Below are 26997 nucleotides of genomic sequence, written 5' to 3' on the forward strand. Positions count from 1 at the left end.
ATTCCTTTCACTAAAGAGTAATGTCTTATGTTGGCAGCACAATTTTGCATATACACACATAGTGTATGTAGCATGTCGTGCTGTAATCATAGTGCTCCCTTCCTCTGGATGCGTTACTGGTGCACCAGTACCCAAATGATTCTCTCGCATTTAGGTATGGTTCGCTTTTGCCTGAACATTGGTCTTTTAACTTCAGTGCAAAACAGAGCAAATGGTTTGGGCCGTGGTTAACTCAAGAGTGTCAACTGTCATTTGACCCACTTAGAGGGAGCTCCCAGGAGTCTGAAGTCAATTCTTCTACTGCCATTTAAGCAGAGCTTGCCTCTGTTTAGCATATTAGAGCATCTGTAGTTTAACCTGTGTAGGACTGTGTATAACTGAACGTTTCACTCTGTTCTCTTTGGCATATATGTTACAGGGGTGAGCCCAGTGAATGCTGAGCTTTGTAAACATATGAAAGTTTAGCGTGTGCCTTAAAAGCTTGTCAGCCTGCATAAAGACAACTTCTCCTTTGTTTTCTAGACATCTGGAGGACTGTGGACAGAATGCATATCACAGCTCAATGCAGATCAACAGGCAGCCATACAGGAGCTCCTGAACTCTGCTTGAAGGGCCTTAATTATCATCTGCAAGAAAACTAACTCCAAATAAACGTTTACCCTATTGTTTAGGTTTCTTTTGTTTCTTTTTTGAGTAAAACGAGAACTGTAGTGCGTGTAGGCCATTCTTCTGCAACCTACAGGCAGTGGCAGCAGGAAGAAGCATTCTTTCAGAACGGTGTTTAAATCGGTTTCTATCCCACAACACGGAAGAAGTTCCCTGTAAAACCCTACAATAGCACTGAAGAGTATTTTTCTAACGGTATAAGCCATCCATACGATGGTGAAAGGGAAACAAGTTGAATTTTCTCATTAGACATAATGAATTAAGAAACAGCTTTAAGACCTTGTATTCAGCAGTAGATGTACGTTATAACAGATAAACGTTTCTCTACATCTAGTGTTAATTGTATTAATTGGAGTGTGAGTCTTTGTAGGGTAGAAAGTGTCCTTCTGCCCAACAAGTTAGTAGATCAAAAGATGAAAAACTGAAGACAAACATCGAGCATGAAGACCTCATTGATCACACTTTCAGATTCCCAAAAACAACTTGTACAGTGGCTCAATGAGGAAAGCTGTTCAGCTTCCAGCCCTTGAATGTGAAGTCTCTTTGGCATGTCTGACAGTATCTCATTCACTCCTCAATAAATGACGTTGAAACACAAGAAGCTTGTGTAGAAGTTCAGTGATGTGTGGTTCTTTTAATTTCCTCTGGTGAAAAGATGCAAGTAACAAACTATACAAGTCATGACTTTATATTTGAAACTTTGTATATTGTTACCTATTACAGATTTTATGCATTTTTGTTTTCTTGACTTTTTAACAAATTTTTCACCCAAATGTGTAGAATGAAAACTTAATGGTGTTCCTTTTATGACAGTAAATATACGTATCTTGACTTAAAAATGCTTTTCATGTCCAGATGCAATTGCATTTCATAACTTACAAAATGTAGTGTTGTTCCAGCTGCAAATGTGCAACATGATCTGGCAGCCAGCGATACTGCTGTAGTAGTCTGTGTTTTTTTGAAAACAGTGGGATAGTTGATAGACTGACCTGGAAGAATCAAAAAATTTCTCAGGTCCTTTTGGTACTGGAAGAGCAATACATCGTTTACCAGCAAACATAAGCATAGAGTATCTGATTTCTAACAAAGGTGAGTGAAGCTTTTGCACTTTGTTACTTTGAAGATGTTAGTATATGCGTCGATCTTTAAAAACTTCAGTTGTTTACTGAAGTGTTCTTCAAGTCAATCTCCCTAGTCTCTTAAAACATTACAGATCTTTTCAAAGAGGGTGTAAGTTTTCTCGCTTTATAACAACAAAAGGTAGAACTGTATTTAATACATTTCTTTCTTACTAAAGAAACTTAGTTTTGCCTTTGAAAATGTTTCAGAAAAAACCCAATACAGAATGAGGTGTATCAAAAACTGCCTAGGACCATTTTTACATCCAAAAGTTTGTGACAGGCTGCCTTAACCAGGTGGGTTGACACTGTAGTTTGTTTAGAGGCAGCTGAAACAGTGTAACAAAGTATTTCCTGGTCCACTTTCCACTTTGTTGCATGTTAATTTATTTTTGCAGAAATTTAAGCATTCGTACATCTGGAAAATGAACTGTTAAGGATTAGATACCAGTACTGTGAGAGAACTACTAAGTCAGGTCAGTTATCTCAAGCACTGGTCCTGACTACAAAAATTGGGGTATTTCATATCTTTCATCTTTCCAACTCATTTTTTTTTTAAGTATTCTTTATGTGATTTTCTGCTCATTCTAAAACATATAAGTTTTTCCCTGCAGCTTACTTTTTCTCAAAGCTTCAGCCTTAGAATTTTTTTCTTTTCCCTTCTTTGGGTTACCACCATGTGGAGCAAATAGTGCATTTGGTATTTCCCTGAAACAGCATCAGCTTGGGCTCTCTTGTAATGCAGGAGCGCAGCGTTCTAGTTGCTCTCCTAATGGACCAGCTTGAATCTTCTTTTCTTCCTTTCAGTCCAAGTAAATTGAGAACAAATAGAACCGGGAGATGGGGTTGCTCTGTGTGCCAGAGCCGGCGTGGAGCAACCTTGTGCAGTTGCTTCTATCTTGTTAATGATCATTTAATCAAAGAAAAGGGCACCGAGGTAGTCGCTGGTCACTGCTGGCCTGACAGGTAGGTCAGTTCCAGGGAGTACATAGAGGTCTCGTCTTGCCTGCTGTCCCCGCTGAACTTGTCAGCGTTAATCCAAAAGCTTCTGTAGCATTTTCTCAATTCACACAAGCTTTAAAAACTGTATACTCCTGAATTGCTAATCTTAGCTTTTCAGGTTTCTTAGTTGATGCTTGCAGGAGTACAGAATTTTTAAGCAGCCAACCCTTCTTGATATTCCACAGCACTGAAGTACTCTAGCCCAAAAAATGTATAGTGGAACAGTAGCTTTACCTGCAGCTATCAAAAAATAAAAAGTCTTCCTTAGGAAGGCATTGGAGCAATCTAACCGCTGTACTGATATGGGAAGGACCGTAGTTTTATTTCAGCTATTTTTCCTGAGTATAATTCCAATCTTGCTTTATCAAAATGCTCAGCCATTGCATTTGGTAAGAGATGTACCTAACGTAGTGTAGAGAGCGCTGCAAACAATAGCAGAACAAAGACCTAGACATCCAAGCAAAAGTCTTCAAAGTTGTACTTGTAACAACAAAAACCTAGAGAACTGCCCACAGTTCAGATGCAATGTTCCAGTTTTATTAGCTTAAGCATATCGTAGTAAGTAGCATTCATGAACATTGCTTTCAAAAGCAGCTCATCTCCTGAAGCTTAGGTCTGAGTTCCCACCTAAACTCTCATCTGTGAAACTACTTGCTTTTTGTTTGCAGCTCTAGGTTCTTCATGAAAGATATTAGTGCAGATAAACACCTAGTCTCCTTTGCCTGGTTTGTCTACAAGATCTCTCTAAGAATCCTCTGCAAAATCTGAGTAAGAAAGTGACTTGCAGCCGTCACATTTTCAACACGGGGGTCGCGTGCTGCTGTGGCGTCCTGTGGTTGGCTTTTCTCTGCAGAGACTTCAAAGTAACGCTGGGTGCAAGAGCTGCTGTTCCCCAGCACAGAGCAGTTGTTGTTACGCCAAATGCTGTCTGTTGTTCTCCGCGCATCTGGACCCCTCAGTCTCGTGTATGGAGTACATGCGTTGAGAGTAAGACACGTTGCACAGCTGGAATTTTTGATGAAATAAAGAACTGAGGAAGGTGAATTTCCTAATGGCTCTGTGTGTGCGTGTATGTACTGGGTATGCAGCTGCCTTGGGCTCTTGAATTGGAGCCTTATTTTTGCCTTAGTGGTGTCTGTTAGGGGTGCACACATAACATACAGTGAGTCTTCCAAATACAATAACAATGGTATTAAAAATAATGCAAAAGTCGGGTATTTGCCACCCAATAGGTGGGGTTTGTTTTTTTTTCAACTTTGAAGTATTTTGCTGTGTATCAGAGCAGCCTTAGCCTTTCCTGTTTAATCATTTAGTTTACTCTTATTTGCTAACTTAGCCAATTGTACTCACTTGCATGGGGCTTGATGGTCTCTTAAATTCTAAGAAATACATTTGTTATCTTCTGAGAAGCAGTAAACAGGATCTCAGCTTCTGCCTAGTAGAGGTCCTTTTCCCTTTTTTGATTATCATGAAGATGTTTGTTTTGCTTCAAGAAAGAACATCTCCCAGGATAGCTTAACATCTCCTGAGAATGCAGAGGAATGGGCTCAATATTGGGTAAAAGTCACGGGATTCATCTCACCCGATACTGAGTGTCTGTAACAAAGTTTGTACGTAACTAATTGTCTGCAGCCCTATTCAGGGAAGGAAAATGTATGTGTCTAGATGATGATAGGTTTTTGTCATAAGGAAGCGTTTGCGACCGAAGGAGACCACCGAGTTGGTGCTGATAGACGAGAAATTGTTAGTGTCTCAGGTGGCACTTGGGATCGTGTATTGGCAGTTGAATGGCTCACTGAATAGCCTCAGTAATTGTACTGTAATGCAGCTACTTGGGAACGCTTTGAATTCCTGGAATCTATTTTTTCCTACTCCTAGAATGAACTAATAAGAGAAAACAACCTTTCTCTAAAAGTCAGACAGCCTCCCTGCTGCCTCCTCGCATTAGTTCCGAAGGAGATGTCACAAACTCTTGAGGTGTTTTACATTGACAGGTAAATTCCCTGCTATTTAATCCCCATCCAAAGGTGTGATTCAGAAGGTGCTTTTATTTCCAGACGGTGTAAGCTACCTCCATTGATATCTCCTTTTGTCATCAAGTCAGTTAGATTTCTCTGATTTATTTTTTTTTTTTTTAGCCTCAGACGAACGTACTATTAACACGCTAACTTGTAACAGGTATAACGCCAAGTTTGTGTCTCTTTGCCACTATTGAATTAATTTCTTTCTTTCACAGGAGCCTCATCCAGGAGACGTTACCCACTGCTATAGCCCTAGAAGCCATAAATTTGGTTTGCTTTTAGTTCAGGACAAGGTTTCCACAGCATCTTTTCTGACTCGAGAGAGAGATGAGGAATGGAGACCCATTCAGAACATGAAAGCTGTGCGTTTTGGATCTTTGAACACAAAATGCGAAGCTCAGTAACAGTATGATTATTCCAGTAGAAATCTAGGTTTTGTCTCCTGAGTTTTAGAACTTTTCTGTATCGGAGTATTTGCTTTTCAAAGGCGGTGTCTCGTTCCTTCACAGCCCACGAGGCCCAAATGTTTGGTCTTTACATTTGTTATGCGTTCACAGATTTTGCTAGCAGAATTGACTGTGATCTTTCTAATTACCTGCTAGAGAAGAAACCAAATAGCCTCTCAGCTAGTCTGAGTCTATTTAGAGAATCAGCCTGGGATGATGGTCTCCGAGCGCTCTTGCAAGGCTGGAGTTAGCGTGAAATTCACCTCTTCGCTTTGGAGACAAGAAACGGCGATTTCTGCTCTGAGGAGACTGTTTCTAGAATCTCTGTCAGATCTGCTCTTGTCATTCCAGTTCAGACCAGCGACGTGACTTTCTCCATATGTTTTCAAGAAGGTAAGGTTGGACCTAGTGGCTTCACGTCAGTTTTGATTTTTATGACTTTGCTTTCTCACTCAAGAGGCTGCCCCGACCTTGCTTCAGGTGCCAGGGAAGTTTTGCAGCTGCTAAACCGTGAAATCAAAATGCCTCTTGAGTTTAGTATCGGTACCGCTCTTGGTTTAAGAATAACTTGAGCTAATATAACACTAGATGCACACAAGTACTTGTAGTGGAGTTTCACTTATTTAGCAATAGATACTGAAAATTTAACAGTAAGCAGTGAATGCCTTAAGGGTTGTTCCTTTCTGGAGGATGTGGTGCTGTGTGTTACTCCTACCAGAGGAAGTTCAAAGCTCTCCTGCGGCACCAGATGAGCAATACTGGTTGCTGAAACAGAATTTTGGAATTTTCTTCCAAAAAAAAGTGGGAAGGATGCATGTTGGAAGAGGCTCCCCAGGGGACTGTTACTCTGGGTGGGGTAAATACTGAAGTATTCCCGAGTTAGCTGACGGGAATTCCAAGTTTAACTTCAGTCAGTTTTGCTCAGAAGGTCGTTATTTGTCTCATTTTGCCAACACTATTACTACTGGTTGCTACCTTTTGAGGATGGATGGTGTCTTTTGAGGGTGGGGAACGAGGGAAAAAGAAAGTGGATATTTCTTCAACCTACTATTTCTGCATTACATCTGTGAGTGCTTTTTTCCTCAGTAGCAACAGAAAGTTGTATTTTAAATATATCTCAAGTATGGGTTTTCATGTAATATGTGCAGTTAACAAAACGCTATTCTCTAATAACTTCATGGTCCTATCTTGAGGATTGGATGTAATTTAATTAAAAGATTTAATATCTATTTGCATACTAGCTTAAAAACTAATGCTAATCTTCCAGCCAAAAAAGCTTGGACTAAAACTCACCTTTTGGATTCAGACTGGTGAAAAATATGATCGTAACACAGGGTCTCGACTCGGCTAAGCTAACCTTGCCTGAGTTACTTGAAGTAAAGTTGTGCAGCATTGCCGTTTTTAAATATCTGAGAATAAAATGCCAAGAAACACTCTTAGTCCAGGGTTTTGTCTGTTTAGGAGTTGGTATTCCTGGGGGGGGGGGTGGGGAAGGGACCAAAAAACCCAAACAAACCTCCCCAAAAAAGAAAACCCTGAAAACACCAAACCCCCCCCCAAATTGCTAAAATGGGGCCTTATAAACAATTAGCATAAAGAAGAGTGTGGATGCAGTGGTTACTTCACCAGTTCTGTGCTCCAGCTAAAGTTTCTTCTGGCCAGTAGATGGAGATGATCCCACTGAATATTAGAAGGCCACGCACTTGTACTCGGGATGTTTGCTACTGTACAGGCCCTCGTTTTTTGGGAAGGACCATTTTATAGGCTGAGTGTTAAACCGTAACATCTGTTTACTGGAACCATGTGCACAGAGCAGGTAGTTTGTCTCAAGAACTACGTACTGCAACCACAGAGAAAGAAAAGTGACAAAGGGGGAGTGTTAAATCAGTCCAGGTTTAACCAGGTCTTTTCCCTATCCCCATTTCTCCCGCCGTTAAAAAGTCCGAATAAGTACATGCCTATAAATAAGCATCTTGTTGTAGAACGAGACAGCCATAGCGACTTTCTCCTTGCCGCTACAAAGGCAAACTCTGTCTTTGGAACCTGCCACCTCTCCTCATCCGCAGGGTAAGGAGGAAATGAGTTTTATTTGGGGTTACCTGTCAGTCTGTGGGAGCAAGTGAAAAGGAACGGCAGTGGTGTGGATGAGCTCCTGAGGTTCTACATTAACATAAAAAAGCATGGATTTCTGTCCTTAAAATGAGCAAACACTTAAAAACATTGCTGGAGGTAGTAGAAGTGTGATAAGAAAATATATTTCAAGTGGAAAGTTGAAAATGGATAACTCAAAAAAAAAAAAATCTGAGAAGATGGAGTCTTCATTTTCCTTCACTGCTATTAAAATCTTTTCACATAATATTTATTACCCTTGGGGAAAAAAACCAAAAACTTCACTACATATAAAATGGCCTAGCCAGAACCACAAGGTTGCTGGGAATTGGATTCATCTCCTCACGCTTATGCCTGAGCATAAAACAGGACTCTGAGTAGTTGCCCCACTGTAAATTCTGTTTTCTAAATAAAGATTTAGTAATTTTTTACAGGTCCTAACATAAGTGCAGTAGACAATTTTATTCCAGCCTCATTTTTCAGCCATCTTGTCTGTAGCGTTTGGTTTGCTAGAATCTGACTGCCTCGCTAGTCCTATAGAAAAGATGGTCTGGCTTCAGCTGATATGTTTTCTGGGTCTATTTTTCTTCTTTAACACAGCTGCCAATGTTTTTCTTCATGAAAAGTGTGTTGAAAATTCAAACAAATTTTAAAAATTAACTTATTGACAACATATCACATGGGCTTTGTGTCTAAACTGTGAGATATGGACACCTAAATATTTTGTCTTGCCCTTACTCTGAAATACCATCCCTAACTTCAAAACACAAGCAAGCTTTTATCAGACCATCTAAAAAAGAATCATAGTTAATTTTCCCTCAAATCCTAATTTTGTCTGGTAGTACTGTAATCATGGTGGAAGAGGATGGTTGCCTTGGCTGGAAAAAGAGCGATGCTGAATGATTTTAGGCTGGTTTTCCCTGTAAGGAAGGGAGTTGAGCAGCAGGCACTGCAGTTGCCACTGTCAGGGCTGTTCGGTGCAAACGTCTGCACACCTCTGCCTTGACATCAGCAATCCTGATGCTGGTGCTGGAAAAGGGATATAACAGAACCAGAAAGGTTGAGAAAGAGGTGAGAAGTTTAAGAAATATGCATTGCAGCCATCTGAGGTTAGGGCTCTTCTGATTGGAAAAACAGAATCATAGAATGGTTTGGGTTGGAAGGGACCTTCAAGATCATTTAGTTCCACCCCCCTGCCATGGGCAGGGACACCTCCCACTAGACCAGGCTGCTCAAAGCCCCATCCAGCCTGGCCTTGAACACTTCCAGGGGAAGTGAGCAGCCACAGCTTCCAACCTGTTCCACTGCCTCACCACCCTCACAGTAAAGAATTTCTTCCTAATATCCAATCTAAGTCTACCCTCCTTCAGTTTGAAACCATTACCCCTCGTCCTATCACTACACTCCCTGATAAAGAGTCCTTCCCCATCCTTCCTGTAGGCCCCCTTCAGGTACTGGACAGGTGACAACTCCAAGGGAAGTAGAATAGATATCTACACAGTTAAGAATGTAGGGGAGTAGGTGAAGAGGGAACAATTCACTGTTTCTCCTAACACAAGGTCAAATGCTACCTAAATAAAGTATTAGATGTTTAAAACAAACCATGCTGCAATTGAAGCATGAAACTAATTTCTGATGGATGCGTCTGGAAGTCAAAAAAAGAATCAGACCAGTTCTTTAAGGGTAGGTTTGTGAATGGTTAATAAGCAAGGCGCTCCTGAGGAAACTTCCTGTTTGAGAAATCCATAAATCGTTGGCTGTCAGAAGCTGGGAGAGTAGGCTAGGGAAAGGATCGCTCTACATTTGTCCCATTTCTTGTATTTTTTCCCTCAGGCTCCCTTCCTGTATCTCCTGTTAAGACACCTGGTTCTCTGATCAGGCTTCGTGTGGCCATTTGTACACATCCTTCATTACAGCATTCCTCTCCTCGCTTTGCCCTCTCCCTGCTTTTGTTTATACAGATCAGAATCTCTTTACCGTGTTTGTGCGGGGCTTTGAGATATGAATGCTGCTTCACCCAGGTCACATAGGAACAACCAGAATAGGAATCGCTTCATATAAAACATGTCTCAGTGCTAATATTCATGTAGACACTTGCTCTGCGGTCTGAGAAGGAAAAAATGTTTTCTTATCTTGACACTGTTAAGCGTTACATGGATTCTAAACACAAGACAAAGGAAAAATATATATAATCCAATAAAACCATAATAAAATGTTCTATCCTCTTTCCTCTGCACCGTTTGGAAGGAGCTAATGGATTTTTCAGGTATTCAAACGTGGCAAATCTGAAATGCTAAATTTTAGTAACTGACACAAAGGATCAAAGTGCAGTAGAAAGTAAGGCACGTGGTGAGACGCTCTGGCTTTCCCTAGTAGAAGATGAAACCATTTTAATATTTGGGCAGTTTTACGAGAACTGTAGCTCCTTTGTTACTGATCTGCCTCTTTAGGAGGAGAGATTACAGCAGGAAACAGGGATTAAGATTTCCTCCGCAGTGCCAGAAGGAGATGTGGCACAGTGCAGATGTGCAAACACCCAGTGCCGTCAACAACGGCTGACACAGTGTGGAGGGAACAAACTAAACAGGTGGTGGTGAAGCATTTGGAAATATCGAAGAAAAGAATGCCTTTCAGAATTTAAAAGCACAAGATGATAAGTGACTTTATAATAAAGAACTGGTTAAATTTAGTACAGACTATTATTAAAACTCCTGGTGCTTTAAAACATTTCCTGGGAGCTATTCTGGTTAAGCCTGTCCTGTTTCAGCAGAGGGAATTCAATCTAGTTATGTGTTAAGTTCATGTTCATGTTGAAATCTAATATTTTAAAAACCAAGATTATTTTTCTTTTCCTTTTTTCTTTTTTCCTTTTTGGTAACAGGAAAATCACAATATTTTTAAAGGACAAATGTATCCTAGAGATTACTGATAAACCAGAAACGATTGCTTTCTGTCTTTCATTGTCAAAGCAAACAGTGAATCTCATTATAAAGCCGAAAACTGTACAGCACACTGAAAGTCTACGGAACACCATAATGCAGACACACATGACATGCAGACCACTAACTGAGGAAACAGAAAAAAATACTAGTAACAACAGACATAAGGGAATTTTTTTTTGCTCTTAGGTAGAGTGGGAAAATTACCTAATTGGAAGCAATGGTAATGAATTATGAATGATTATATTAGGTGGTAAAACCTGAGCATGGGGAAAAACTCATACACCCTTTGCCTGTACTGGGTGGGCATCTCAGAAAATCAAAAGACTAAACAAAACCTGTTCCTTGTCCATCTTTCAGCATCAAAACCTAGGAAACAGGAGAGAATTCATCATTCGCACTTAAAACTCACAGGCAGATCCCTAGTGCCTACAGACATAGAGCAGGTTAAATCAGATCTTCGACAGGACAGTGACAGACCAGCCAACGCATTTACACGGGGAAGAACATGAACCAACGGTTCTGCGTATTGTCGTCGGCAACTTGATGGGAGGTGATGGGAGAAAAAGCATAGACGTAATCTACCTGACCTTTAAGGAAAATTTTCCTTCCTGATTTGAAAGTAGTTTATAGCAGAAAGTAGACTACATCGCTGTAGATGATTTGTCTCATCAATAAAATGGAAATGATGCTTCATATTTTTTTTTAGTCTAAATTCTACTTTTTGGAGCAGTCATTTTGTTTTCATTCATTGGAGTTTTCTTTCTGAGAAAAATAAGCAGGAAAATAAGTGCTTGCCAAGTCTCTCATCATTTAATTATTTGATTTTATTAAACATAAATTATGCAAATCTTGCTTTCTACATTGAAATATTATTTCTATAAATTATTTAACACTTTTCACTTTCTGAAGAGAAAGTTTCACAGATGCCTTTTGAAGAAGGAATTTCATTAATGAGACTAAACCCGGGTAGAAAATAGATGGTATTGTTTCTCTTCACTCTGCTATGCTTCTCATGGGGGAAGCAAATAAATTACCACCCTTAGAAGACCCGGCTTCTGGTCTGACATTTAGGAATAGGCTAATTTCAGAGGTTGCATTCTGAAACAGCAAAATCATACGCTGAATTGATGTTTGCTTTGACAGGTTTTACAGTTGCTCCCTCCAGCCAGATTTAGATGTCCTAGAAGTTAAAGCAGAACAACATGACGATGGAGGAGACGGTAATTAAGCCACCTGTTGTAACTAGCCATTGTAAAAATATCTGTCATCCAACATGAAGTTAGAAAGGACCCATGGGAGATCCTGAATGTGACAGAGCACTAGATAAGCTTCCCCCACCACCGCTTTAAAGTGGGGATTATCCCAGAAGGATTTATTCAGACACACTGATATGTTCCAGATGTATTCCCTTGCAGAAGGTCACAGCAAAAATATTGACAGGGGATGGGGGGAGAGGAGACCAAGAGGGTTATTATTTTCATGGGAATCTTTAAGTTCGATAATGCTAAAAACCATGTTTAATGTTCTATATTCTCATGATTTTTATATTTGCAAGGGGACTATTTTCAGCTGTGTTTACTCATGATATAAATTCCGAGCGGCTGCAGAAACAGTGTTTTTTCCTCTGTTTTAGAACAAAATTTGCTTATGTCCATCCAGGTACGTAAATGGTTCTTTGTTACAATGTTAAATGGTCTCAAAATCGTTTAATGAATTTAGTTGCACTGTCCTCCTGGAAAGTATTGCTTTTTTTTTTTTTTTTTAAACAGATAAACAGCTTGCTCTGCACAAAATGACAAAAGCACTGGAAGAGAATGAACTATGGTGCTGGGAGTTGTACCTAAACTCTGAAGGCTAAGGACACATTCCTATTTCAAACATCACATTTGGTTTTCTTCTCAAAAGTAGTATTGAAAGATTAACGTGGTTGGTTGTTCACTGAAAGCCACATTCAACAGACGATTATGAGCTTTCATTCCTGCCCATCTTGCACGGCAGGCTGGATGGCTCTTGATGAAGAAAGCAGCTCTTTTTTAGTATTATTTTTATTTGTTACTCAATATGTGAAATCTTTTCGTATCTGCAAATGTTTTCGCTGTCCATTATCAATTCTTCTCTCTCCTCACCATGACAGAAAAGTACATTGTCTCTGATGGAAATACTAGCATGGCATACATATTTTGTCCTAATATCCAGTGTTGTTTTTACTTTCTTCTGGGAGAAAAAGTGAAAATGGACTGTAGGAGAGGAAACCTGTATAAGAATAGCAAAAAGACGTTAGATTTTAAATTTTTTTTAACAAACCTCTGTACTTTTCCTTGGTTTCTATTTTCTTGAAGGTTATGATATTTGTAACTTGATAAATGATTATTTTATAGCTAACTATAATAAATTATTATTAATGTTTTTATTTACTTTGCAGTAGTTGCCAATTTTGTCCATTAATTAATACTTTTGAATCCTCAGTGTCATTTTAAAAATTAGCCTTTTTTTTTCTCCTTGGATGTGCAGAAGGGAAAAAGCAAGCATGAAGCAAGTATAAGCCGATGCAGTCCATGTATTTTTGAGGATTGTTCCTCAAATGAACAAAACTTGTTCCTCATGAACAAAAACTTGTTCATGAATTTCAAGTGAACTTTTTAGCTCTGAAGCTCCAGGGATGATTCATCCATTAACTATTGCACTGGTGATCATCTCAGCAGAGATATGCAGCTAACGTAACAAATGCATTAATCCTGAAACAGACAAATACGTTGAGGAATACAAGGTAAATATGATGACGCATATCAGAGATGCTGTTGAACTGTACTAATACTGAAGTTCGGAAGAGGCACTTGTTCTAACAGCTTGATATGCCAAAGCTCTCTTTGTATAAATTCTTAAGGACTTGGGAAACTTTTGCATATACCATTAAAAGGCCCTCTTTTAATTCATGATATTCTACACTTTGAGCAGGCAGTAAACAAAATCTGGTAATTAGCTGGCTCTAAGTGCTTAAATGGCTCCTTTTCAATGGTTGAATATTTCTTTCACATGAAATTACTGAAATTTGAGAATGGAAATAGACTTGTTTGCTAACTCACTAAATATTTTTAGGGTTTTTTTTGTTTTTTCCCCTCAAAAGTTAAGATGTGGTCTACTGCTAGTATTATACATTATTATGAAAATTGTTAATTACCACTGCTTCCAGCTATAGTTTGACATTGCATTCTGATGTAGAAGCAAGGAGACGTATTAGTTCAACATTAGTAACCTTAGCAGAAGAGCTAGTGGTATGATAATCTTAACAATTGATGACTATAATAATGTTTTGGGAAGACAAATAAAAATATATTGCAAACAAAAGCCACTGAAATGGCGAGGAGCATTCATATGCTACGAAATGTGTAATAAAAATGATGGTGAAATGATCCTGAAATAAGTGAATGCGTAATTCTGTCATACACTTGCAACAAAATTAGCAAAAAGGTACGAGTTAACACAAGTTAATGTAAAAACATATGAGAGAGAACCTAAAACTGACTAATCAAAATGTCTGACGTTTGGAAGATTGAGCCCCAAACCACATTTATAAAAGAACACACTGATAAATCTAGCATGAAAGTATTTGCTGAAAGGGTCTTTGAAACAAAATTCCAGGCTGTAGGGAAAACATGTGTGGAATGTTTTATGAAAAAGAATTACTAGACAAAAGATGTAGCTGAAATACACAGATTTCGATTAGGGCAGCATCTTAGCGTCTCATCTTAATAAAACTTCTGTGTTTTAAAGTAGTTTACAAAAGAGGCATAGATTTTAAGGCCAGATGGACCATTTGAGAATCTGGTTTGATCTTAGCGTAAACCAGGCCAAAGAACTCAATCCACATACTTAGTTTTTGAGTTCAGTGATTTAGTCTGACAAAGCACACGGATAGGCAAAAAAGTTACCACATGGCAGGTGAAAATGTGAATTTGCAGGGACTCTGCCATAACTGCCTGCGTACATACATACCTTCTAGAACCTCACAACAAATATGAGAAATTGTCAATGAAAAAATAACTGCAAATCACCCCAGCACATGAGAGCTGTAAAAAGTGAAGGCTTTCCAGAGATCTGCATTTGCATTCCATCGTAGCCGTTGCTATTTCTTTCCTAACAGGGAAAAAGGCAGAAGGCGCAGAGAGGCAGTCTCTCAAGACGACAGAACCCTTTTAACATATTTCTCTCCTTCCCTTCCTTTCCCTTGGGTTCTCTCTTATCAGGTAAGGCAGAAATGAATGATCACGCCAGCTTGGTCCTGCTTAATCTGAAATCCAGTTCTAGCTCTTCTCTTCTTTGTCAGTGGATGCAGACAAAGCTTATCTGTTTTCTTTCAGAAACATGAACTAAGTATAAACATTTTTCTAATTTCAGCAACTTTTCAAAAACAAATGCTGTTTCTCGCAAATTCTCCTGTTTATTTGATGTTCCAACACATTCCACATCTCATTCAACAGCGAAGAAATTTAACCCTATGTGCTACAGGAAACTCATAGCAGCGATGAGTGTTTTTCTTAGCTATCGCATCAGAAGAGTGCAAGTTGCTGTCATGTGTAATTTATGAGAGAGAAATCTATTTTACAGAAAAATTGCTGCTTAAGAATTGTAGAGAGCATCAATGGGAATGGATGGGTGAAAGATGACTATGACTGGCTAGATAAACATCAAGACAGTAAAGACGTCTTTTTAGATGTCAGTCCCTAGCTGTCCTTGATACCTTCAGAAGATTCAAGAATCGAAGGGTTAACCAAATAAACACATGCAAGTTTGTCGGTGGCTCCTGGAGAAATGACCAACACGTTACCATCTTTGATACTTCAGTAAGTACGCCATTCGAGATAGTATTTCACTGTTGCTGTTTGGAGCTCAGTAATAAATGATTAGTAGCTGCAGGGCAACCTGTTACTTCCATTCAGTACTGAGAAATGTTTCAAGGTCACTCAGACTTGGAAGCCATCGAAGATGACATCACTCATTTGATGTAGATTACAACTACTCTTTTGTTAGGTGTGACTGAGGCATTAGTGATCTGGAAGTGTACATAAAAAGCACCAGGAAATTCTAAATGCTACGATTGACCCTTGCAGTGCTGCTCATACCCTAACCGCACCTTAAGTAGGAGTTAAAGCTGCTAACAAAATAAGTATTGGGAAAAAGGCAATCTTTTTAATTATGTCAGTGTTTTTAACCACAGTTCATGTGGTCAGGCAGCTGGACTAGATGGTTGTTGTAATTCCCATCCAATGGACATATTCTATTCTATTCTATTGTCAGAATGAGAACGTAATCTTTCTTCTTGATCTTCTACAGACAAACCATGCATTTTGTGTGGAAAAAGTCTGGGGGAAAATAACAATAATTACTATCTTATCAAGTACTGGCAGCTAAAGGCAATTTCCAGCCTTTCAGTCAGTAATGTATGTACTTCAGTTAAGGATTCAGGGCAGACCAAAGAACTGAAGTTCTCTTGATCTCACAAGGTTGGCTGGCATATGCGCTAAGGTATTTGCAGTGAGGTGTTTGTGCATAGATGCACTGCTGTTGACAGCAGAGAAATTTGTCTTTTGGGGATTAAGCAAGGCCAAGGTTTAGACAAAAAAATATTTATCGCGTTTACATACCATTTCTCTTTCCTCCAGTCATTAAAAACTAGAGAGAGTAGCTGGGCTCCTCAAATGGTATTCAAATGCAAGGTGCTCAGAAGGGTTATTTTATAAATACACGTCTAGTTTACTGCTCCCTCCTGGGTCACTGAGAGAACTTCAAAGCGCTAAAGCGCCTCCCCTGCATCACTCATTTCTGTGCACCACCCTGTTTTCTTCCTGAAAAAACATCGGGTAAAAGGCTGGAAAAGGCCCAAAGAGATGCACACCCTAAGGCTTAAGTTATGCAAATGGTAGTGGTCTTTTAAGAGCTAATTATGCTGGTCCTCCCTGCGACAGCCTTTTTGCTATAACTCCAAATCCTCTCTGAGGGAACATACGGTGAAAAAGGCACAGCCCCAGCCTTTGCCTGGTGGTCTCCTTTCTACTGACAGACGGACTGGAGACTGGTTTGAGACAGCCCTTGAAGCCCAGATTGCTACTACGTGTTAAATTTCAGAGTGCTGTGATTGGTGGTTGTCTAATGAGGAATTAAATGCAGGTAACTAACTCGTAACCATAAAGGTGAATACACTACCCATACACCTAGTTCTTTGCTTTCCCTGGCGTCTCAGGCAAGCGCTCGGAGTACGATGAGCGTGGAGGGACACCTCTCCGTAAACCCAGACTTGATCTGCTCTCCGCTGGCTCCTGAAGCCTCCTCCTAAAGCAGAAAAGCTGGGTATTAATGGGTTTGCACAGGGGCGATGTCCTGGCTCCGCCTCAACGAGCCACATGCTTTAACAGCCTCTCGGCTGCCGGCCGTTGAACCGATTCCCCCTCCAAGGGGACAACCTTCCCGCCCCAGGGCACCCACGTCGGATGGTCTCCAAAATCCACAGAAAGGGGCAGAGATCCCAAGGGCCTCTGCTCCCCCCGCGGCAGCAGCTCGAAGGCGGGAAGGAAGGCCCCGCCACCTCTGCTTTAACCCTTCCCTCACGCCGCGGCCACCTGGGCGCTGCCCGTCCCTTCTGCTGCCCGGCAGGAGGGGGAGGGGAATGAGGGAGGGTACCTGGAGCCCCCACCGGCACCGCAAGGGCAGTGGTCGCTGCTCCTCCTTCCCTCCCCCGACGGGCCGCCCAGTTACCTGCGGCCAGGCGGCACCGCCGAGGCGGGGGCTGAGGCGAGCGGCCATGGCGAGCCGGAGCCGCCGCCTGTGAACGCTGGAGGGGGCTCTCGGCCGCCTCCTCCTCGCCGGCGGCTCCCCCTCCGGGAGGGGGCAGGGTTAGGGGAGGTGCAGCCGCGGCAGCGCGGCGAGCGGCGTCCAGTTCCCGCTCGCCCGGTCCGCAGGCGGCAGCGGGGCTATCAGCTCAGCCCACTCCCTCGCCCCCTTTTCTCCTCAGCGCCCGGCCCGGTGGGCTGCCCCCGCCGCGAAGCCGGACATGGCGACCCTGCTCCTGCGAGCCCCCCGCTGTCCTCCTCCTCCCCCTGCCGCCGCCGCTCCTGCCGCCGCTTTCTCCTTCTCCTCCCCGCGGAGCTTTTAATGGCTCGGACCTCCGGCGGCCAAGCGCGACTGCCCCTGCACCAGCCGCAGCCAGGAGAGCCCGCGGGAGCCCGCCCAGCCCCAGCCCGGCGCACGGTAAGGGCAGCACGGCGAACAATGGGGGCCGGGCGGGAGCGGCAGCGGGTGGTGGCCCGCCCCGCCGGGCTCCGCGACCAGGGTGTTGCGGGGCAGCCGGCGGCACCCACCCGGCGGCTGGGGCGTGAGGTGGCCGGGAGTCGCGCCGCCCCCCCGGCGCCGCCGCCCCCTTCCCCGGGCGGTGACAGCCGCGGGAGCCGCGCTGCCCGGCGGACACCCACCCCGCGGGCGCCGCTCAGCCCCGCTTAATCCCATTACCGCGGGTAATCCGCGGGGAGGCACCGCGCCCGGCGGCGCCCGGGCCGCCTTCCCTCCCCCCTCAGGCTTTTCCTCAGGCCACCGCGGCCGGGCGCAGTCCGGGCGGCGGCGGCCGCTCAACTTGGGTGCCTTTTGTTTCCCCCCGCCCCGGGCTGGGAAGCGGCCCTGGCCCCGGAGGCGGGTGGGACGCCCCGGGAGTCCCTGAGGGGAGGCTCGGTGCCGGGCGGAGTTGGAGGGACGGCCCGAGGAAGGGTTTAGCCCAGGCCGGCAGCCGGCGGGGAGGTGCCGCTCCCGGGGGGAGGCGTGCGAGGGCAGTGGCCTCCCTCCCCGCCTCGGCCCCTGGGCGGCCCGGGGAGGCCGTGCCGGGCGGCGGCGGCTGTCGGCGCCGGCTCCCCGCTCGTCCCCGGCCGCTGCCGTCCCCCGGGCCGGCAGTGAGGGCGGCCGCCGCCCGGCCCTTCCCTCCCCTCCCTCCGCCTTCGCACCCCGGGGCGCAGCGGGGTGGCTCCGGCCTGGTTCGCTCGACGCCTCGGCTATCGACTCGGCCGGGCCCCCGCGGGGAAGTTCGCCGGTTCCGAAAGCCGGTGTGTCCCGCGCTTCAGTGTGATCGGCCTCGAGCAGGCGTGAACCGCTGGGGAAAGTTCTTAGTAAGCAGAAGTTTATTTTTTCAGAGCAGGAGCTGATGTGTAGTAAGGCCTTATCTTTTCTTTTTTCCAAAGCAGATGCAAACTCTGTAGAGTTTGTTTTTTGTGTTGTTTTTTTTATTTTTTTAAGTTGCTAGATTTGCTTCATTGCTGGCATGAAATAAATGAAAGGCTCAGCGTATCTTTTTTTCAGTCACGGCCCTCTTTACCAGGGTTTCCATCAAAGAGATTTGTCCCTGGAGAGCAGAGAGATGATTGCTCTAAAGGAACAGTGTCGCTCAGCTGCTTTGTTATTTGTATCTCCCAGATACTTTGACTCTTGCTCCTTGTATTGCTTCCAATATGTATTTACAGCAAGCAGCTGATGTTGGAGTCAAGCCAACAAAAACAAAATTCTGAAGGAGTCCAGTTAAGAAAAGTCCCAAAAGTTCTCTTGAATTGAGATATCCCCTTCCCTTTCTTATGGGCGTTTATGAGAGGAATTGCGGTATCTAGCTAATTGCTGGATCTGAGCCTTTTTAGAAATGGTCTCGCGTACCAAGAAAGTACGAAATCCTCTTAGCTATGCCTCACGTGTCTGACCTGCTGGGGTCTCGAAGCTCTGTTCTGGCTGCTACAACAGGACGGGAGCAGTCCCTACTGTGCCCACCATGTTGCGTCCTGGGGCTTGTACCTACCTGGGGCTTGTGCAGCTGGCTGGTGAACTCTCTGTGTGTTAAGGACCAGGCTGTTAACGAGGCCAGGTCTTCCTGCTTTGCCCTGGCCTTCCCTGGAATCAGAATTGTCTGGTGCTGAGCAAAGGGTCACAACTCTGTGGCTTGGGGATCCCGCTTAATGTTTTTGCTTGCCAGTTCAGACCTTCATTTCTCTTTGGTGCGATTTTGCTCTAGGATTGGGTAGAGTCTCTTTTCTCTCCTTTGCAAATAGCAAAGCTGAGGGGTTATACGTAATATAGTGAATTATGATGGCTATTTTTGAAAGCCTAGAGATCGCAGTATTGGCCCAAACACACTGTAAATTGTTTTATCCCCATGGACTTAAGTTCAAATGGAACTGTGGAAGGGATTGTTGGCAATTGTCATTATCACAGGAAGGGTTTAGAAAGCAGTATTTCTCTGCTCATTTTTTGCAGTATCTTGTGTATAGCCAATTAAATTGTGGGGTTTTTTCTTCTGTATTGTATTCTCTTGAAGAAATCAAATAAACTAGGAAAGTGGGCAGAATGTTTCACACACAGTAATATGGGACTTCAAAATGTGGAAAGTTGGTAAGAGATTGAATGCGTGATACCAAAGCCTGACTTTTATTTAATGACTGGACTTCAAATTGGAAATCTTCCCTTTCCCCTCCCCAGGTTGACGCAGTTCATTAGTCATTTTGTAATCAATACCTTAAAGCATGCTACTTGTAACCAAACTTTTTGAAAGAAAATTCTGGATGATAAATGACCAGCGGGGAAGCACCACTTAAATGCGACAGTTTGAAAAGGAAAAGAGAAAGACTTGCTTTAGGAGGTGTATTTCTGCATTAGAATTCAGATAGAGAATTCTGAATTTATAGAGCTATTCAGTAAATTTTCCCTGCTGATTTTAGATTGATTTGACTTAGGAAAAAATCCAAACTTCCACTTAAGAAATTCATATATGATGAAAATTAGTAGCTCTTTTTAAAAAATATAAAAATTCTTGACATTGATGAATATGAGGCTGCCAGTGCTTGGCAGCTTTTTAGATTATGCATGCTTTGTGATGGAGCTATGCAAAAGAAATGCTTCTCTGGTTTGAAATATCTTTGCATTAAGTCTGTGGCTTGCTCTTGGGCATGAATTTCGAAAAGGGCCTGACTGGCGTGGTGACTCCCAAACTGGGATCTGTTAGGGCATGAAGATGGGGAAGATTGTCCATGGGACCAAATTGTTTTCACAGTGTTTGCAGTGAGAAGGTGGCTGGTGGGCAGAGAAATGTCAGGGCTGCCAGTGGGCTAAAGAATCACATTCAGGTCACCGGCAGAGTGCGTCCCCTCAGGTGTTGCTAGGTGGAAAACTGCAGAGAAGGACATTACGTCTTCTCTGGTTGTTAATGGTTGTCCGTCCTGCTTTCCCGAGACTGGAATTTGAAGTGCATGTCAGTGCTTTGACCTCATCCTCCCCTCTGCTTCGCTTGGGGAAATGCAGATCTGCCGTGGAGATCCGGATCCAGAACTTCAATTCAGTAGAATTGACTTACTTCATCTTTTTAAACTTATGTTCATAATTAGGAAGTATTTTTTTCAACTGTGGGATTGGGTTGCAAAACCTGATTATAAACACAAATGAAGTTCTAGTGGATATTTTCTGCAGTTAAACCTCTGTATTATTGATCTTGGTTACGTTCTAGTGCAGAGTCAATGTATTTGCATTATACTTTTCATGCTGTGCTGTGATGTTAGTGATAGGGACTAAACTTACTGGTTTTAGTTTCTGGTCTATTTTTTTTTTTTCCCCACTATTTTTTTCATGGTGCTTGTCTATGCCAATGTCCTTATTTTATATTGTCTTTTTTAGAAAAGCATGATAAAAATGCTGTTTATTGAATTTGGGTCCACCAACTTGTCTTGCTTTTTCTGTTTCTTCTTTTAGAAATTGGCATGTTTATCTTAAAAGGGCCTTTCCAGACTGAATTTCATGACTTTGAAAGGTTGCAGTTTGTGGTGGATTGTTTTTTTTGGTGTGTACTTTTTGACTGGTAGGTGCTGAGTGGATGGTGAAGTTTATAGTTTACAGATGGACTGCTGAATTAGGGAGACTAAAGGGGCCACTTGCATTTCTGGTTGTAAAGGCACGGAAGACTAATTACAGGGGTATAAAAGGTCATCAGGCTCAGTCAGCTTTGAACTTGTGCAAAATGTCAGTAAATTTGGCCTGCAGAATTGTAGGCGAATCAGGCAATTAGGTCAGTCTTTATCAGATGTGGGCATTATCTTGTTCATAATCAATTGCAGCATGATGAGCTTTTTACCCTTGTCTGTAATGAAGTAGACTTGATTAAATATTAAGAGAGATGAAAATATGATACGACTTTGCAGGGATTTGAGAAACAGGGTATGCAACTGTATCTTTTTTTTTTTTTATTCTGGAAATATAAATGGGGGAAATTATTTTAATGTTCGATTGTCAAAAAGGACTTAAAAAAAGAATGGTTGCTCTGTTAGTTGGCGCTCAAATAAAATGAAGCTTTGTTGGTAAAGTTCACGGAGGTGCTACAGTTCTGTTTTCTGTTGATCTCAGAGGGAACTGTGATTTTTGTAATGTGCCCTTGAATGTTGTGCAGTAAAGGCTGTACAGTAAAATCTGGTTTTGTGTTGCTGTATAAAATAGAGGAAAGAACTTCCTCAAGCCATGAAATTGGAATACTGAGGCTTACAGTGGAAGATTTCTGTACAATATGTGTTTGTTACTAGGCATGAGAAATACTTGTGGGGTTGGGTGGTATTTTAGCATAAGGCAGGGATGGTGTTTCCGGACTGTGTTTTCTTTCCCAGGTTATAAATCGGGTGTAGTGGTAAAGCCCACTGAAAGGTGGGAGACTGTGTCTCTGATTCCTGGTGTTGCTGGTTCCCTTACTGGTGATGCCTTGCCTGTGCAGCACTCTGCTGCTTGCCATTAAAATCAGGTTTTTTGCTACCTTGGCATCAGTGCTGGAGGATGCTGTCCCATAGTACAAGATTTTGCAAATGAGTAGTAATGTTAACGATTATTTCAATCCCCATTTCCTTCCAAATACGCTGACTTGGGTGGCCAAAGTAACGATTTGAACCTTGCAGGATGACTGGATTTGCCATAATGAAAGTACGTTAAGAGATCAGTACACTGCAATTTGACGTGTGATTCTACTGTCTTGTAAGGCTCTTTAAATTGCCCTTTCAAGCTCTTTCGCTCGTTGGGTATGTTAACGACCGAAAGGCATAAGTTGTGCAACCAAAGGGGAACTTTCCCTCCTCCCCCAAGTTACAGGTCTCCCCAGAGCATCTATTCTTATAATGCACAAGGTATTACAGAATTTCTGCAGCTGGAAGTGTATCGTGTGGACGACTTTGAGGAAAAGCTGTGACTTCCTGAACAGAGACATTAGTAGCAAGCCATCCTTGCTTGAAACAACTCTGAGTGCAGGTAATACGCTCAGTATACATAGAGGAAATAGAATTACTGCCTCTGGGACAAGCTGCTCGGGTACCTGGACTGTCTTTGTACAAACATTGCTAGGGAAGAGCATGCATTTTTGTAGGTCAGAAGATGGCTTACTGATAAACTGAAAAACCTAGCAGTAATTGGCATGAGTTGATATTGTTGGCTGCTGCTTTCTCTGGTCCAGGGCTGCTGCTTCTGCTGGCCGTGGTCGGCCTTTAAGCGTCTTTCACTCCTGATTATTGCAGGACCAGTGGTTTGATTGCTGGTCACTAATAATATGGATGACTGCGTCTCCTTAATCAAGGACCCTTATTTTCAGTCACCTGCACCACAGGCACAGGTCAAGATGACATTTGTCAATTTATTCAAATAGCAAGTGCGGCACAAAGGGTCTAGCTGCTCAGTAACCTGTGTACATTTAATTGGCTCTTTCTGCTCCGCATCCTGTATTTTTCTGTTGGTTATGCGCTCTCAAATATTTGATTTTTTTTCTGTGCCTGGATGAGGCATTTGAGCTGCAGACATTGAGTGTTCATTTCTTCCATCCCTGAATGTTATTTTTGGACATGTCCCAGCCTCTGTCTCCCCACTGAACAATACCAAAGGTGTTCCGCAGGGACCTTTGCTAGCCCAGCAATGGAGCACTGGTAGGCTGCTCATTAGTCTTTTATGTCTCTCCTTATCAGTTTTACTGTGAAACTCCCTATCGCTTCAGCTGCACATGTTAGAATAATTAGGCTTCCTGTTCAGCAGGTTTGTATGGCATTGATTTTGGCCTGAAAGTTCAGGGGAGGGGAAGGTTACTATTAAATTATATGAAATGGCAAGTATGTGTTTGGCAGTTGCCTTTTACCATTACAAGGTGGGTTTAAAACAGTATCAAGAGAGGCAGGAATGCCGAGCGGACTTTCATATTACTTCTATAGGAGGTGTTTTCCCTTGCATTAGTAAATAAGTGAAAATAAATCTTAAAAAGAAACCTCTTTTAAGAGGAGAAAAAAAGGATGTGGTGATATCGCTATTCGGTTGGACCGGGGCTTCCCATCATTCCAAGGCTCTGGGAACACAGCAGGTTTCAGATGGACTTGGAGCATTTCCCTGGCCACCCTGGTCTTCCTACAATTATGGGAAGGGAGAATGTGGTGCCTTTCGGGGGCTGAGGTTTTTTTTTCTGCCCTTCTATTCATCTCATTTCTTGAATTATCTTGGAGTTTGCTGCCGCTTATGGCGTACCATCGAAGTGAAATGAATTTGATTTGTCTTTATTTTGTTAATCGTCTCCAGTCTTATGATTGCAATACCAGTGATTACAACTGAGAAGGCTCTGGCCAGCTCTTGCTGTGGTGTATAATAGTAGTATAAAATAGTCTTTTTCAGATTAAGAAAAAGTATGATTTGTTTAGTTTGTCCCGCCTGAGGTTATTTTCTCAAACATCAACGCTTAAAAGGAAGGTAAAGCTCTTGTAAAAGTAAGAATCTTCAGAAGTTGTTGTGTTTTTTCTCAGGAGTTTCTTATTTTCTAGGAAGAGGGTAGTGTTCAGGCCCTTAACAATATGAAGAATATTAAAGGGAGAATGAGGAAGGGGGGATTCAGTTGATGTACCTTTTGGAGAATTAGGAATTTGTACAACTTTATGTACTAAGTAATTTCAGTACATTATAGGAATTAAACTTTTTGTGTGTGAACCTGTAAGATTAGACTCCTTGGAGGTAATTTTCAGTCTTTTATTTGAAGACCTCAGCTCCTATCTTTTATCTTTTTGAAAACTCCTCCTGAAAATCTGCATTTAGCTTTGTGTTTGTAAGACCTGAAACCATTAATGTTTGCCTCTAACATACTAAACATTCAATAGTTTTGTTGCTTTTTAAACAGAGGCATCATTATGTGCATGTAGGAAGATCAACTGTATGATTGTGCTGTTGTAGCCTGTGTTGTTCGTTAGCCATTTTTTTATGGCTTGGCTGAATTAACTGGTATAACGTGGAAAATAAAATTTTTTAATGTTTTGGTACAGAGCGCCATTTTTTTCCCCCCGTGTCCTTTGAAATGTTGAGCATAATTTTCAGTACTATGAAAAATAAAATAGTAGAAACAATGAAAAGGAATACAGAATAAGCAAAAAGGAGAAGATACCTAGAATGTACAGTCTATAAATATCGAACCTGAAGCTAGCAGAAAATATCCTCAAAGTGCCTCAATGGCAAATACATAAGTAAAACAAAGACAAAGCAGATGGTGTGATAGTATTGCAGTGGAGAGAAGGGCAAGTGACTCTGCCATTCGAATATAAAAAAGTTTTTAAAAGGCATTCTAATTAAGTGCTTGCTCGCAGTTCTGGGTTTACTAATATTTGAATTTTGAGATAAGTCACAAACGGCACAATTCCAAGGATATAGGATCCGTTTGCCTAAAACAAGTGAGCTGGAAGTGAACTTGTAAGAGAAGAATTTCTAAATAGATGTGTAGGACAGAAGTTGCCATTGGTAATTTTATGGGTCTGGTTTTTCCATCTCAATTTTTTTTTCATATTATTTACAATTAAGGTCTGAACGGTAATGTTGTCTCTTTGTTTCTGACTGTTCTCTTTCTATACATCTGTAAACTGTTGGGCAACTTCAACCATATCAGACAAACAATGAAGTTTAGTGGAAAAAAAAAAAGGGCTAGATGGAGGAGAGACGCAAATCACTGCAGCTGTTGCTGGAGGTTGTCTGCATTGCCTGTCAGCTGCCTGGCTGGCACCTGTGTTGGCTGGGCAGTCACATAGGTACCGCTCAGAGCGACGGCAGCCTCACGCCATCTAATTAGCAGTGAGTAAGTAGGCCAGTGTTGAGAGAGGGGTTGGGAAGGCTGGCAGGACAGGAGGCGTGTAGTGGAGTGAGCCATGCAACAGCTGGCTTTCCCTTGCGCAGGGGCTGAGGGAGGAGTATCAGTTGGGTAGAAACCAATTTTAATTAGCTGTGTTGGTCACCAGGCGTGAGCACGTTTACATAGTGGTTCTTAGTGGGGAGGAAATAAGCCTAGCACTAATGAAGCCTATCCAGAAAGTGAAATCTTTATCAAAAACCGTGGCCACGTTGATTCCAACTGCAATTTCCCACAGTTATCTGGAAATGCTTCCCACAGCTGTGAAGTAGTGCGTTTTTATCCAATGAAGTACAAAACGACGGTGCAAGGGCAGGAGACCTGCATGAAGTTTACCTCCAGTTGTCCAGCTTTTTAAGTGCAAATCAAGGACTGTTTCAGATTCTGAACTAAGAAATTATCAATCGGGCAATACCTTGAACATGAGCATTTCTCCTGTAATTTTGTGTGCAGTGACTGCACACTAAGGCACCAGAGAAATCGGTTGGAGCAGTTTCTAGTTGTAATAACGCTTCAAGGATCATTTGAAGCAATGGATGAGCAAATGACACTTGATGGTAGCTCTCTGCTTGAGAAAACCCAACACAGGCAAAGCCATTCCTGTCCTCCTGAATGAAGAGAAAGTACATGACAGAGGAGAGCTGGGGACTAATAGCGGCATGCTACAAGCGTATGACCGAAAAATTAGCTCACCATTGTGATGGAGTAGTGTGTATGTATGTGTTTGTACATAGGATGAGAAGATGGGGTTCAGAGGCATTTTCTTTTTCTGGAAACACACTGTAGACGTTTCGTATTCCTCTGATTTAAAAACAAACAAACAAAACAACAAAACCCCCACAACATTCTATATATTCAAGACAACTCAGACATATATGTGAAAGCATTAAAACTGAACACAGTATTCTTCTTAATCGAGTATTTGCTAGGATTGCTTTGACTCCCTTAGATCTGTTGGTAAAATTTCTTTAGGCGGTAGATACAACTGCCAAATTTTCCTTCAAATTTCTTTTCCTTAAAAGTGAGAGTAATGGTTGAAAATGCATATTTTGTGTTATTAATTAAAATACTTAGTGGAAAGTAGGTGATGTGATGAAAAGACCTAATACACAAAGAATAACCTAATTAAAGCAGAAGTAGTTAGCCGTAGAGATGGTAAGCTGTTCTAGTGTGTACCACAATAGATGGACCTAAGTAACAGAACTACATTTTCCCTCCCAGTGTCATGTAAAGGAAGTAACAGAGCGCGCTAGGTATACTCCTTCATCTCTGGATTCAGCTTCTCTGAAAAATCAGTGTGCTATGAGGATATTTATAGCTGCAGGATTAGTTGAGGTCTGTCCTTCAAGAAAGCTCAAAGAACTTCCATTTTAGTGTAAACATAATTCAATAGAAAAAATCCTGAGGAACAGTCTATGTTCTACTTTTCGGCCTGCTTTGTCAAAACAAAATGCCCCCTCCAACCTAAAGAAAGTTCTTTAAAAGCACCCTAAGATTGGAACTGAAGCTTGGATGTGTGCT

General features: G+C 42.2%; 2 protein-coding genes across 6 annotated transcripts in view; both read left to right on the forward strand.

Moving 5' to 3' along the window:
* Window positions 1-670, forward strand: part of IPO5 (importin 5) — a 45298-nt gene extending 44628 nt beyond the window's left edge. The window contains exon 26 of the mRNA XM_054219086.1: window positions 523-670. Within this exon, the coding sequence (XP_054075061.1) occupies window positions 523-609 (87 nt within the window). The 3' untranslated portion in view covers window positions 610-670. The remainder of the gene's footprint in view (window positions 1-522) is intronic.
* A 16537-nt stretch (window positions 671-17207) lies between these two features.
* FARP1 (FERM, ARH/RhoGEF and pleckstrin domain protein 1) overlaps window positions 17208-26997 on the forward strand; it is a 214177-nt gene continuing 204387 nt past the window's right edge. For all 5 annotated transcript variants that reach the window (XM_054218754.1, XM_054218673.1, XM_054218592.1 and 2 more), the window contains exon 1: window positions 17208-17546. The gene's annotated coding sequence lies outside the window, so the exon portion shown is untranslated. The remainder of the gene's footprint in view (window positions 17547-26997) is intronic.

Source organism: Rissa tridactyla, chromosome 1 (genome assembly GCF_028500815.1).
Source record: "Rissa tridactyla isolate bRisTri1 chromosome 1, bRisTri1.patW.cur.20221130, whole genome shotgun sequence".
Lineage (NCBI taxonomy): Eukaryota > Metazoa > Chordata > Aves > Charadriiformes > Laridae > Rissa > Rissa tridactyla.